At 45.9% G+C, this 14192-nt stretch overlaps 1 protein-coding gene across 1 annotated transcript in view; it reads right to left on the bottom strand.

Annotated features, from left to right (window-relative positions):
* Positions 1-14192, bottom strand: part of LOC126101542 (aminopeptidase N-like) — a 145947-nt gene that overhangs the window by 36510 nt on the left and 95245 nt on the right. Inside the window, exon 9 of the mRNA XM_049912181.1 lies at positions 11010-11202. Within this exon, the coding sequence (XP_049768138.1) occupies positions 11010-11202 (193 nt within the window). The remainder of the gene's footprint in view (positions 1-11009; positions 11203-14192) is intronic.

Below are 14192 nucleotides of genomic sequence, written 5' to 3'. Positions count from 1 at the left end.
CCACGCGAACGCTGAACTGCAGACGGCTGACTGAATGACCGGCGCGTACTCTCCTTCTGTTTCCATTTGCTTGCTGTAAACTCCAGGAAGTGGACGAGTTACGTTATCTACCTACACTGTGTGCAAGTACAGGAATGTTAAAATTAATTTCGTGTTGTGTTTTCAAGAACGTCATGTTCATGTGAGCGGTACGCTCGGATACGTTTCGGAAAAGCTCTTGACGTGAGAAAGTGGATTACCGAATTAAAAATACACGGAGATATGTAATAATGAAATGTAGTGCTCTTCACATCTTTCTCATTAAGCAAGTTACAAGAAAGGCAGTCAGACATGTTAATGTCCCCCTGGTAGCTAAACAACATTTGCTGGCCACTATTAAAGTTCCAGCCCTCATATACGAGGTGCATTCAAGTTCTAAGGCCTCCGATTTTTTTTCTAATTAACTGCTCACCCGAAATCGATGAAACTGGCGTTACTTCTCGACGTAATCGCCCTGCAGACGTACACATTTTTCACAACGCTGACGCCATGATTCCATGGCAGCGGCGAAGGCTTCTTTAGGAGTCTGTTTTGACCACTGGAAAATCGCTGAGGCAATAGCAGCACGGCTGGTGAATGTGCGGCCACGGAGAGTGTCTTTCATTGTTGGAAAAAGCCAAAAGTCACTAGGAGCCAGGTCAGGTGAGTAGGGAGCATGAGGAATCACTTCAAAGTTGTTATCACGAAGAAACTGTTGCGTAACGTTAGCTCGATGTGCGGGTGCATTGTCTTGGTGAAACAGCGCACACACAGCCCTTCCCGGACGTTTTTGTTGCAGTGCAGGAAGGAATTTGTTCTTCAAAACATTTTCGTAGGATGCACCTGTTACCGTAGTGCCCTTTGGAACTCAATGGGTAAGGATGTCCCAGAACATGGACACCATCATTTTTTCAGCACTGGCGGTTACCCGAAATTTTTTTGGTGGCGGTGAACCTGTGTGCTTCCATTGAGCTGAGTGGCGCTTTGTTTCTCATCCACTGTCACAACCGACATAAAGAAAGTCCCATTCATGCTGTCGTTGCGCGTCAACATTGCTTGGCAACATGCCACACGGGCAGCCATGTGGTCATCCGTCAGCATTCGTGGCACCCACCTGGATGACACTTTTCGCGTTTTCAGGTCGTCATGCAGGATTGTGTGCACAGAACCCACAGAAATGCCAACTCTGGAGGTGATCTGTTCAACAGTCATTCGGCGATCCCTCAAAACAATTATCTCCACTTTCTCGATCATGTCGTCAGACCGGCTTGTGCGAGCCCAAGGTTGTTTCGGTTTCTTGTCACACGATGTTCTGCCTTCATTAAACTGTCGCACCCAAGAACGCACTTTCGACATATCCATAACTCCATCACCACATGTCTCCTTCAACTGTCGATGAATTTCAATTGGTTTCACACCACGCAAATTCAGAAAACGAATGATTGTACGCTGTTCAAGTAAGGAAAACGTCGCCATTTTAAGTATTTAAAACAGTTCTCATTCTCGCCGCTGGCGGTAAAATTCCATCTGCCGTACGGTGCTGCCATCTCTGGGACGTATTGGCAATGAACGCGGCCTCATTTTAAAACAATGCGCATGTTTCTATCTCTTTCCAGTCCGGAGAAAAAAAATCTGAGGCCTTAGAACTTGAATGCACCTCGTATATCACTAGGACATAGAGAATATATATATATATATATATATATATATATATATATATATATATATATATATATATATATATATGAGGGCTGGAGGCTGGAACTTTAATAGTGGCAACTATTTATTTACAGCTCGTACAAAACAGTGTTTCAGAGTTTTACTGACCTTCAAAGTAGTCACCAACATTGTGTATAACCCGTTGCCAGCATTGTCCTGCAAAATGATGGTCACGTCCTGCAGAAAGTGTCATCACTTCTGTCTCTAAGCTAGTCGTAGGTTGTGTTCCAAAACTGAACAGCATAGAGACACAGGTGATGACACTTCCTGCTGGACCTGAACGAACTTTTTCAGGACAATGCTCAAGCACGTACAGTGCAAGCTGTTACTGATTTCAGTTTGGAAGGTAGGAGACGAGGTACTGGCAGAAGTAGAGCTGTGAGGACGGGGCGTGAGTCGTGCTTGGGTAGCTCAGTTGTTAGAGCACTTGCCCGCGAAAGGCAAAGGTCCCGAGTTCGAGTCTCGGTCCGGCACACAGTTTTAATCTGACAGGAAGTTTGTTACTGATTTGTTTGACTGATGTGGATGCTAAGTGCTGTACCACCTACTGCACTCCCCTGACTTAAGCCCTCGTGAGTTCAATTCGATTTCTAAACTGATGGAAACACTGCACGGCACTCGCTTCAGAACTACTACAAATTCGTCGGGCAATAGAGCACGCCGCTCGAACTGTCAACACAATTGGCACTGCTAAGAGTGTCCTACGACTTCCACATCGCCGGCAACGGGTTATACACAATGCTGGTGACTACTCTGAAGGTCAGTAAAACTCTGAAACACGCCTCTATTTTGTACGAGCTGTAAATAAATAGTTGCCACTATTAAAGTTCCAATCCTCGTATACTGCTGCCGGAGGGAAAGGTACTTTCAGTGTTCAAGATAAATGTTCAAATGTGTGTGAAGTCTTATGGGACTTAACTGCTAAGGTCATCAGTCCCTAAGCTTACACACTACTTAACCTAAATTATCCTAAGGACAAACACGCACATCCATGCCTGAGAGAGGACTCGAACCTTCGCCGGGACCAGCCGCACAGTCCATGACTGCAGCGCCTTAAACCGCTCGGCTAATCCCGCGCGGCTCTAGATAAATGGGATAATCATCTTTACAGTTAAATGCTGTATTGTATGTTAGCATTCAGCAGTGAACCCAACGCCGCCTCTCCTCCCCCCCCCCCCCCCCCTCCCCGCTCTCGTCACCTCGAATCTGAAAATTTGCTCTCCGTTTCATGCAAGAACCAGTTTTTCACGAATCCCACTGTTTACGAGGTCGTATCACCTGAACTATGAGCGTGCAAAAATGTAACAGGACATAGAGAATGATGCACTGAACAAATTGAGGTAGAGAACCTGGAATTGGAGAAGCCAGCTTACGGAGGTAAACTTGTCTACAGCTTTGTCTAGCGTTACAGTTTTCCAGCTCATTTACAACTAACATCCGTACGAGTTTACACGTACTGTGCTGTTTATTTACATGTACATTCTTTATTTATTGCAGGGAAACGAGGAGGACTAGCCTGATTACTAGGTAGTACAACCCGCTCGCTGGACTGGAAGGGAACGTCCTGTTCCGTGGCCTGCGAGGTCACTTGAGCAGAATCCCCTCGATTGTTTCATATGGGGATACGGGAAGCCACTTGTTATGAGCCCAGAGTTGATACGGAGACGGAATTATTTGTCAGAATTGTAGCCGCCTGTGATGTGATTCGAAACATACCAGGGATTTTTGAAAGTCGGCATAGTGTGCCAGCCTTTTCATTTAATGTCCACTATGTCTGAAAAAATTCGCATTGCAAATAGAGATTTGTTTAGGCGCTTCACCAGATGTGTGGTGTGTTCCCGCCAGCTGAATTTTCTTATCGGGCTGTAAAGCCGAAAATCTAACGCTGTTGACTTCGTCATGTGTTTGTCACAGCATTTTAGGCATTTACTGGTGGGAAATCTCTTACAAGTTCTGAATTGCATGCAGCGTGTTTTTTCTAAATTTAGTGACAAAGAATTGGCTGGAAACCAGTTATTAAAGTCCTCGAAAGTTTCATTGCCGATCTTTCTAAGACTACACTCGATTAGCTATTTATTCCAATGGTTGTATCATCTGAGAACAAAACAAACTTCTCATCTGGTAATATTACTAAGGAAACGTCACTGATATACACAAAAAAGAGCAAGAGCCCTAAGATGGAACACCAAGTGTAATCGTAATTAGATCCCAGTTGAATTACGCTCGATAGCTTAATAAACGTCTCTTTCCCAATGACACCCTTTGTTTCCTGTCAGAGATGTCGGAACCAAACCATTATGCAGCATTTCCAGTTACAGCGTAATTTAATAATTTACTCGAAATGATATTGTGATTTACAAATTCAAATGCTTTTGACAGATCACAATATACAGTAGCCTGTAACTTATTACCTAATTAATTAAGTATATTTTCACTATGTAGATTGTTTTATCAGTACCAGAAACCCTTAAAATCCGAACTGACAAGGAACCCCTGGAGCGGGAGGTCGGAAAAGACGAATGATGTTTACGGCACTCGACTCCCCACATATTGTCTACCGTGCAACTACTATGTTGGTTGTTCGTGCAAAAGGGGGCGAGACTGGAGATGTCCAGTAGTGAGAACAGCACGACGTTGTGTTACGTAGTGCAACTACTTAGTCGAAGAGTAACTCGCAACACGCTGCAGCGCTAGTGGTGCAGAGCAACGGCAACGATAAACGAAGCAAGCATTGCATTATATCTGCAGCAATAGTTGCCGAGGTTGACATTTCGTCAGAAGGACACTAAAGAGTTTCGTAAGAGTGGCAGATGAAATATTAACGTTTTTGCAAGATGCGTCGGTGGGTTGTGTGCGGTCTATGTACGAGTACATGAGGAGTAGTACGTGACGATACGTGCCTAACAAGTGAAAGTGATAATGGAACACGTTTCGAACCATGTAGATCATCATCCTCGTCGGGCAGGGAGCCACAAATCCCGTCTCCAGTGTAACGTAGTAAAGGACAAACACAGTCCAAGGAGCGGGTACTAAACGTAATTACATATATGGAATATCATCCGCAGCATAGTAAAAAAAAGACAATTATGAACAATTTATAATAAGTAAACAGCAATATGACCGTGTATGGCGTAAGAAAAACTACCGATGTTCAAGGTAGGACAAAGTGCACTTGCAACAAAAGCTGGTGTTTGTCGGTTTCAAGTATGCGTGATCCAATTTGCAGGATGTGCATGACAGTGACCAACTACGTTATACACATCAAACTACGGGTGATGCAGATTACAGTGATTTTAGAGGAAGCAGTGGACGGTTGCGGAACTTCAAACAGAGCTACAGAGCTGGAAGAGGTACGATGACGAAATTTCAAACAAAGCGTCAACTTGACGATGCATAGTAATCAGCGGAATCGGCCAGAAAATTTGTAGATGAGATAAAATAACTTATCTCATCGTTCAGTAACAAATTTGTTTTCGTCTCCGACCAATCGGAATTTGAAGAGAAAATACAGATGAAAGGAACACTGAAAATGAGAGATACCAAGAGAGTTGTAGCAAGCTGAACTAACATCAGTGCCTTAACGCATTCGCATACAATTGTGCCGACTGTCAATGTGAATGGGGAATTGGCTGGAAGGTTATGTGTTGCGCTCCGAGAAGCTGGAGCTGCTCTACCCCCTACGATTCCTCCTGGTGTGCGTCATCTTGCAAGGGCGGTTCAAAAATGGTTCAAATGGCTCTGAGCACTATGGGACTTAACAGCTGTGGTCATCAGTCCCCTAGAACTTAGAACTACTTAAACCTAACTAACCTAAGGACATCACACACATCCATGCCCGAGGCAGGATTCGAACCTGCGACCGTAGCGGTCACGCGGTTCCAGACTGAAGCGCCTAGAACCACACGGCCACACCGGCCGGCTTGCAAGGGCGGGAGGGAATATTTACGTCGCAGAAAGCAAGAGTGGGGAAATGGCTGTAAGAGAACTACAACTATAGCATAAGCGCCGCTTTTGGCCAATAGCTGATAAAAATAACTTGCTTTTGCTTGATTCCTGGTCAGCGTATAAAAATCATACTTTTTTAGAGCAAACTATCCTTCCTGAAAAGTGTGTGGCATTGCATTTCATACCAGCTGGAACATCAGGACAAATTCAGCCTATAAAACGTGTTATCACATTATTTGCAGCTACGCCTTAATGGGTAACCGGTTTCATGGTAAGCTGCACGACAGACTGTTTTGAATTCGCCTGCATGCCATCAAATTCCATCAGTTCTCACCATCCCGTTGCACCAATATAATTCTATATGCATTCTTTGATAGGGGATACCTAGGTGAACGCCCTGCTCGGTTTGTAACTCCCAAAGAGATCGCCTCTGACACTAATGGTGCCAACCTCAGTGATCACGTGGTGCGCAAGTTTTCATTCGTTGTTTAGGCTGCAAGTTAATAACTTGTTTTTAACGTTTCTCCAATGTCGACGATGTGCACTTTGCGAAGTGTTATACATGCATCCCATAGATCGGTATTCTCTGCACGTGTCGGGCGCTCATTTTCTGTGGCCCTCCTGATGCACACGGTGAAATGATTTGGGTGAAGGTCACGGTTAAAGCAGGCTCAGACATGGTAATTGGATGTCTCTATAGGCCCCCTGGCTCAGCAGCTGTTGTGGCTGAGCACCTGAAGGATAATTTGGAAAATATTTCGAGTAGATTTCCCCACCATGTTATAGTTCTGGGTGGAGATTTTAATTTGCCGGATATAGACTGGGAGACTCAGACATTCATAACGGGTGGCAGGGACAAAGAATCCAGTGAAATTTTTTTAAATGCTTTATCTGAAAACTACCTTGAGCAATTAAACAGAGAACCGACTCGTGGCGATAACATATTAGACCTTCTGGTGACAAACAGACCCGAACTACACTGCTGGAAATTGAAATAAGAATACCGTGAATTCATTGTCCCAGGAAGGGGAAACTTTATTGACACATTCCCGGGGTCAGATACATCACACGATCACACTGACAGAACCACAGGCACATAGACACAGGCAACAGAGCATGCACAATGTCGGCACTAGTACAGTGTATATCCACCTTTCGCAGCAATGCAGGCTGCTATTCTCCCATGGAGACGATCGTAGAGATGCTGGATGTAGTCCTGTGCAACGCCTTGCCGTGCCATTTCCACCTGGCGCCTCAGTTGGACCAGCGTTCGTGCTGGACGTGCAGACCGCGTGAGACGACGCTTCATCCAGTCCCAAACACGCTCAATGGGGGACAGATCCGGAGATCTTGCTGGCCAGGGTAGTTGACTTACACCTTCTAGAGCACGTTGGGTGGCACGGGATACATGCGGACGTGCATTGTCCTGCTGGAACAGCAAGTTCCCTTGCCGGTCTAGGAATGGTAGAACGATGGGTTCGACGACGGTTTGGATGTACCGTGCACTATTCCGTGTCCCCTCGACGATCACCAGTGGTGTACGGCCAGTATAGGAGATCGCTCCCCACACCATGACGCCGGGTGTTGGCCCTGTGTGCCTCGATCGTATGAAGTCCTGATTGTGGCGCTCACCTGCACGGCGCCAAACACGCATACGACCATCATTGGCACCAAGGCAGAAGCGACTCTCATCGCTGAAGACGACACATCTCCATTCGTCCCTCCATTCACGCCTGTCGCGACACCACTGGAGGCGGGCTGCACGATGTTGGGGCGTGAGCGGAAGACGGCCTAACGGTGTGCGGGACCGTAGCCCAGCTTCATGGAGACGGTTGCGAATGGTCCTCGCCGATACCCCAGGAGCAACAGTGTCCCTAATTTGCTGGGAAGTGGCGGTGCGGTCCCCTACGGCACTGCGTAGGATCCTACGGTCTTGGCGTGCATCCGTGCGTCGCTGCGGTCCGGTCCCAGGTCGACGGGCACGTGCACCTTCCGTCGACCACTGGCGACAACATCGATGTACTGTGGAGACCTCACGCCCCGCGTGTTGAGCAATTCGGCGGTACGTCCACCCGGCCTCCCGCATGCCCACTATACGCCCTCGGTCAAAGTCCGTCAACTGCACATACGGTTCACGTCCACGCTGTCGCGGCATGCTACCAGTTTTAAAGACTGCGATGGAGCTCCGTATGCCACGGCAAACTGGCTGACACTGACGGCGGCGGTGCACAAATGCTGCGCAGCTAGCGCCATTCGACGGCCAACACCGCGGTTCCTGGTGTGTCCGCTGTGCCGTGCGTGTGATCATTGCTTGTACAGCCCTCTCGCAGTGTCCGGAGCAAGTATGGTGGGTCTGACACACCGGTGTCAATGTGTTCTTTTTTCCATTTCCAGGAGTGTATTTGAAAAAGTTAACGCAGAACAGGGAATCAGCGATCATAAAGCGGTTATGGCGTCGATGATTTCAGCCGTAAATAGGAATATTAAAAAGGGTAGGAAGATTTTTCTGTTTAGAAAAAGTGACAAAAAGCAGATTTCAGAGTACCTGTTGGCTCAACACAAAAGTTTTGTCTCAAGTACAGATAGTGTTGAGGATCAGTGGACAAAGTTCAAAACCGTCGTACAGAATGCGTTAGATGAGTATGTGCCAAGCAGGATCGTAAGAGATGGAAAAGACCCACCGTGGTACAACAGCCGAGTTAGAAAACTGCTGCGGAAGCAAAGGGAACTTCACAGCAAACATAAACATAGCCAAAGCCTTGCACACAAATAAAAATTACGCGAAGCGATATGTAGTATGAGGAGGGCTATGCGAGAGGCGTTCAATGAATTCGAAAGTAAAGTTCTATGTACTGACTTGGCAGAAAATCCTAAGAAATTTTGGTCTTATGTCAATGCGGTAGGTGGATCAAAACAAAATGTCCAGACACTCTGTGACCAAAATGGTACTGAAACAGAGGATGACAGACTAAAGGCCGAAATACTAAATGTCTTTTTCCAAAGTTGTTTCACAGAGGAAGATTGCAGTGTAGTTCCTTCTCTAGATTGTCGCACGTATGACAAAATGGTAGATATCGAAATAGACGACAGAGGGATAGAGAAACAATTAAAATCGCTCAAAAGAGGAAAGGCCTCTGGACCTGATGGGATACCAGTTCAATTTTACACAGAGTACGCGAAGGAACTTGCCCCCCTTCTTGCAGCGGTGTACCGTAGGTCTCTAGAAGAGCGTAGCGTTCCAAAGGATTGGAAAAGGGCACAGGTCATCCCCGTTTTCAAGAAGGGACGTCGAACAGATGTGCAGAACTATAGACCTATATCTCTAACGTCGATCAGTTGTAGAATTTTGGAACACGTATTGTGTTCTAGTATAATGACTTTTCTGGAGACTAGAAATCTACTCTGTAGGAATCAGCATGGGTTCCGAAAAAGACGGTCATGTGAAACCCAGCTCGCGCTATTCGTCCACGAGACTCAGAGGGCCATAGACACGGGTTCACAGGTAGATGCCGTGTTTCTTGACTTCCGCAAGGCGTTCGATACAGTTCCCCACAGTCGTTTAATGAACAAAGTAAGAGCATATGGACTATCAGACCAGTTGTGTGATTGGATTGAGGAGTTCCTAGATAACAGGACGCAGCATGTCATGGATAGAAGTCTTCCGAAGTAAGAGTGATTTCAGGTGTGCCGCAGGGGAGTGTCATAGGACCGTTGCTATTCACAATATACATAAATGACCTGGTGGATGACATCGGAAGTTCATTGAGGCTTTTTTCAGATGATGCTGTGGTGTATCGAGAGGTTGTAACAATGGAAAATTGTACTGAAATGCAGGAGGATCTGCAGCGAATTGACGCATGGTGCAGGGAATGGCAATTGAATCTCAATGTAGACAAGTGTAATGTGCTGCGAATACACAGAAAGATAGATCCTTTATCATTTAGCTACAAAATAGCAGGTCAGCAACTGGAAGCAGTTAATACTATAAATTATCTGGGAGTACGCATTAGGAGTGATTTAAAATGGAATGATCATATAATGTTGATCGTCGGTAAAGCAGATGCCAGACTGATATTCATTGGAAGAATCCTAAGGAAATGCAATCCGAAAACAAAGGAAGTAGGTTACAGTACGCTTGTTCGCCCACTGCTTGAATACTGCTCAGCAGTGTGGGATCCGTACCAGATAGGTTTGTTAGAAGATATAGAGAAGATCCAACGGAGAGCAGCACGCTTCGTTACAGGATCATTTAGTAATCGCGGAAGCGTTACGGAGATGATAGATAAACTCCAGTGGAAGACTCTGCAGGAGAGACGCTCAGTAGCTCGGTACGGGCTTTTGTCAAAGTTTCGACAACATACCTTCACCGAAGAGTCAAGCAGTATATTGCTCCCTCCTACGTATATCTCGCGAAGAGACCATGAGGATAAAATCAGAGAGATTAGAGCCCACACAGAGGCATACCGACAATCCTTCTTTCCACGAACAATACGAGACTGGAATAGAAGGTTCAAAATGGTTCAAATGGCTCTGAGCACTATGGGACTTAACATCTATGGTCATCAGTCCCCTAGAACTTAGAACTACTTAAACCGAACTAACCTAAGGACATCACACAACACCCAGTCATCACGAGGCAGAGAAAACCCCTGACCCCGCCGTGAATCGAACCCGGGAACCCGGGCGCGGGAAGCGAGAACGCTACCACACGACCACGGGCTGCGGACGGAATAGAAGGGAGAACCGATAGAGGTACTCAAGGTACCCTCCGCCACACACCGTCAGGTGGCTTGCGGAGTGTGGATGTAGATGTAGATGTAGAGGTGTGTCATTAGCAGCTAATAATTACAAATGAGCCTTATTAAAGAGTGAACTTGCGACCTTGTACTGAGGGGTTCCTTGTGAGGCTTGGACAACATACTGAATAAAATTTTCACACTGCAGCGTAGTAGGCATTGATACGAAACTTTCTGGCAGATTAAAACTGTGTGTCAAACGGGGACTCGAACTGGCGACCTTTGCTTTTAACAGGAAAATGTTCTACCGACCGAGCTACCCAAGCACGACTCGCGACCGCTCCTGCCAGTATCTCGTCTCCTCCTTTGGATAATGTAATATTTGTTATCAGATGGTTAAGAGGCCGACTGAATATTTGGGAATGCTGGCTAAAGTGAAATTGGACGGAAATTTTATAGTATTTTTTTTATCTCCTTTCTTAAACAGACTTTTAACTTTACCATAGTTCAGCCATTCGGGTTTCATCTGAAAGTAATGTTTTCGAAACGCGTCTCGAATGTGGAACAAAAGAAACTGTATGGGTGTCTTACCGGTCCATTTGTAGTTGAGGAGTATCAGTTCTCCCTCCGCCAGACCTACGGTGATGTCCATCTCGTCGTCGAGCATCCACACGCTCTGCATCACGTCGTCGCTGCCCAGCAGGGAGCCGTTGTTGAACGTAATGAAGATGGGCCACGGCGTTGCGGCCTCGCCATCCCCGGACGGCGTCAGCTGGAACTTCCACTGCCAACAACGGGCACTGAGGTCACCGACCGTATCGTGCTGCACCTGCACTTGGCACTCGAATTGTAATAATAACTGAGTAATAATCGAGTAGTGAGGATTACTGGAGACTGGGAAACCACCTGCCTGCTCCAGCCAGTGACTTCTCCACCATCCCGGAAACCCTTACTTCGAGCGTATCGGACAAGGCGACCACGAACCTATCCACTTGTAAGGTGGCAGAATAAATGATCATATTTGCACCTTACATGAGAACTTTATGCTTCGCAACAAGAAGGTGAATATTACACCTAACGTACTTCGCTGGTTATGAGAACATTTGCCTCTCAGTGTGTATTGCAAAAAGGGTTGACAGTAAATCGACAGTAATTAACACACCGTATGCGTGTCTTTGAGTGGAACAGGCAACGTGAGTCGTTTTTAGTTTGAAAAGACAGGTGGGCAACGGCGTAGCGTAGGCGCGCTGCAAGGGTTACGACGGAAGCCACTTCGAGGTTTGGCAGGAGGAAGGTCAGCGACCCGACCAGGTGATTCAGGAGGGAGGGCCGCGCAAGGCTTTAGAAAGCTGCGTTTCGGAATTCCAGTGGGATGCGGAGAAAAACTAGTAACGCATTTCGATCACGCGTCCAGCGCATGTGACACGAGGAAAGGGCAATGTACTTTAGACCTCAAGAAGGGGCACAAAACGTCCGATTGGCGGAAACGCACAAGGAAGGAGAAAAATTCTGAAGTTTCGACGCAGTTTGATAGAATGGACATTGCGATTAGTAGAAAGAGTTTCCACAAAATAAGAGGAACGCTCCTATTGGTCGAAAAAGGCCGTGACGTGAAGAATAAATGAACCAAAGTGGGGGAGGTAGTTCTGCCGTGAGTAGGACAAGAGAGAAATATTCGGGGATTCGTCTCTGAACTGGCGTCAAGTGCAGAACGGAGTGCTTATCACTCTGTACGACTCAGAGAAGAAATTTGTGTGGACACTGCACTCACAGCGGCTGCAATCCAGCTCTAGCGACGTTTAGCTCCAACTGTGGAGAAACGTACCAGCCAAATTAGTTAATTCTTCTTGCGAGAACTGAGAGGGAACTATAGTATGCACCCTGCTCCAACCATGCGCGTGTATATCGCCACATACTTAAAGACTAGGGCTGAGTACATGTTTTCTCGCATAACGAGAAACACAGGGGAAGTTTCTGCTGGAAAGTTCAGCAAAGGCCTGATTAGTTTTGTAAGAATTTCAGTGGGAGAGAGCGCCATTGCAGTCGGCAGCTTGTCGCAGATTAAGGTAAATACCGCATACAGAGGCTTAAACTTTGTTGCTTCACCTGCTTGTGTCCACTGAAAACTCGAGCGGCCTTGGGTAATCTTGCGCTCAAATTTGTCAGGTAACTAACCATCTACCGTAGATTTGATTGTCATCCTAAATAGTACCGAACTTTGAACCGGAATCGGACGATTTTCGTAGTACTGACCAACGTCATAACGTATGTGTAGGAGCAGTTTTGTAAAGAAACTTCCAATTTAACTTTTATATTATTGTGCTTAGAATTACTGTTCTTTCAGAGAGTTAATATTTAACAGTGTTGTGTGTAGGATTATTTGACTTTTTGATGCTGGCGAGATGCGTTATCCATTGCGCTGTTTTTATGTCATCGAGTTGAAAACTGTAAAAGCTGTAATTTTTGTGCTAAAATTTGCGACATTAAACTTGTCATTTCAACTTACACAGTTGTTTTCAATTCTGGAATAAGCACCCACGCTACACACTGACTAAAGCCAATTAAATTAGTGGGACAAACGCGGCAAAAAGGGGTCTCGGGCGATGATAAGCTATAAATTCAATAATAAATACAACACCGTTCGAGGCGTAACATTCAGAAAAGAAACACTCTAAACTGCCAAAAAACAAAGGCCGACAAAATCATTCAACACACCGCATAAGATCACAGTATCCCAATCTGCAGTTAACTTATATAGCTGCACCCTATAACAAAATACCAATAACCCCTCCCCCCCCCCCCCTTCACCCCACAAATACGAAAGCCGGTATCCCAACCTCCAGCTCACCTATGTAACTCACCCCTAGACCAGGATACCAATAAACCCTCCCCCAACTGCAATCTCGGGTATCCGAATCTCCAGTTCACCTATATACGAGTACTTTGACTGTACCCAAAAGTGCACTTACGGTGTCCGCGGTTTTGTTGGATATTGCATTTGGTAATTGTGTGCGTGGTGAATAATGGAAAGTGAAGATGGGAAATGACGAGTCGGACAGGACAAGACGGCGAAACGCATGAGAAAGTAGTTTTCGATAAACGACGTGAATGGATCAGAGTTTTAACATTAAATCGTGGAAGATGATAGAGGAATCGTGGTTCTTTAATGAAATCGTGGGAGAAGGTAGGTGGATCAACGTTTATTAATAATAGTGTCATACGTTCGATATATTAATAAACATTGAACCACCTGCCTTCTCCTGTGGTTTACTTAAAAAACTGATTCACTTACTCGGTGGTTACGCAGGCACCTAAGAGTGCAGTTTAAATGTTACGACATAATCTCTTTTATATGACAACATTGTGCTATTGTGCCACCACATAATGTCCTAGACTGCACATCATGACGACTGGAGCACACTGAATGACACAACGACATACCTCACAGACAGCACATAATGAAACAGCTAGAGCGTGCCACAGCACTTCACTTCCACTCCGACTCCACGAGTCGGTGAGGTGTCGCAGCTACCGTACGCGAGGGGCCGAAGCAGTGAGGCAAGTCTTGTACACTGAGCAAGCGCTAAAGGGGACCCCAGCACAAATCTGGACAGCCGATTAAGAAGAAATTAAAACTTTCAGCTCCGACGATGACAACATGATTTTGTCAGAGACGATAAAGAACTCGGAAGAGTATCTGAATGAAATGGATAGCCTGTCGAAAGGAGTTTATAAGGTCAATATCGACAAAAGTTAAGCAAAGGTAAGTCTGAT

The sequence above is a fragment of the Schistocerca cancellata genome, chromosome 9 (assembly GCF_023864275.1).
Source record: "Schistocerca cancellata isolate TAMUIC-IGC-003103 chromosome 9, iqSchCanc2.1, whole genome shotgun sequence".
In the NCBI taxonomy this organism is placed as follows: domain Eukaryota; kingdom Metazoa; phylum Arthropoda; class Insecta; order Orthoptera; family Acrididae; genus Schistocerca; species Schistocerca cancellata.
This window is presented reverse-complemented; position numbering and strand designations above follow the sequence as displayed.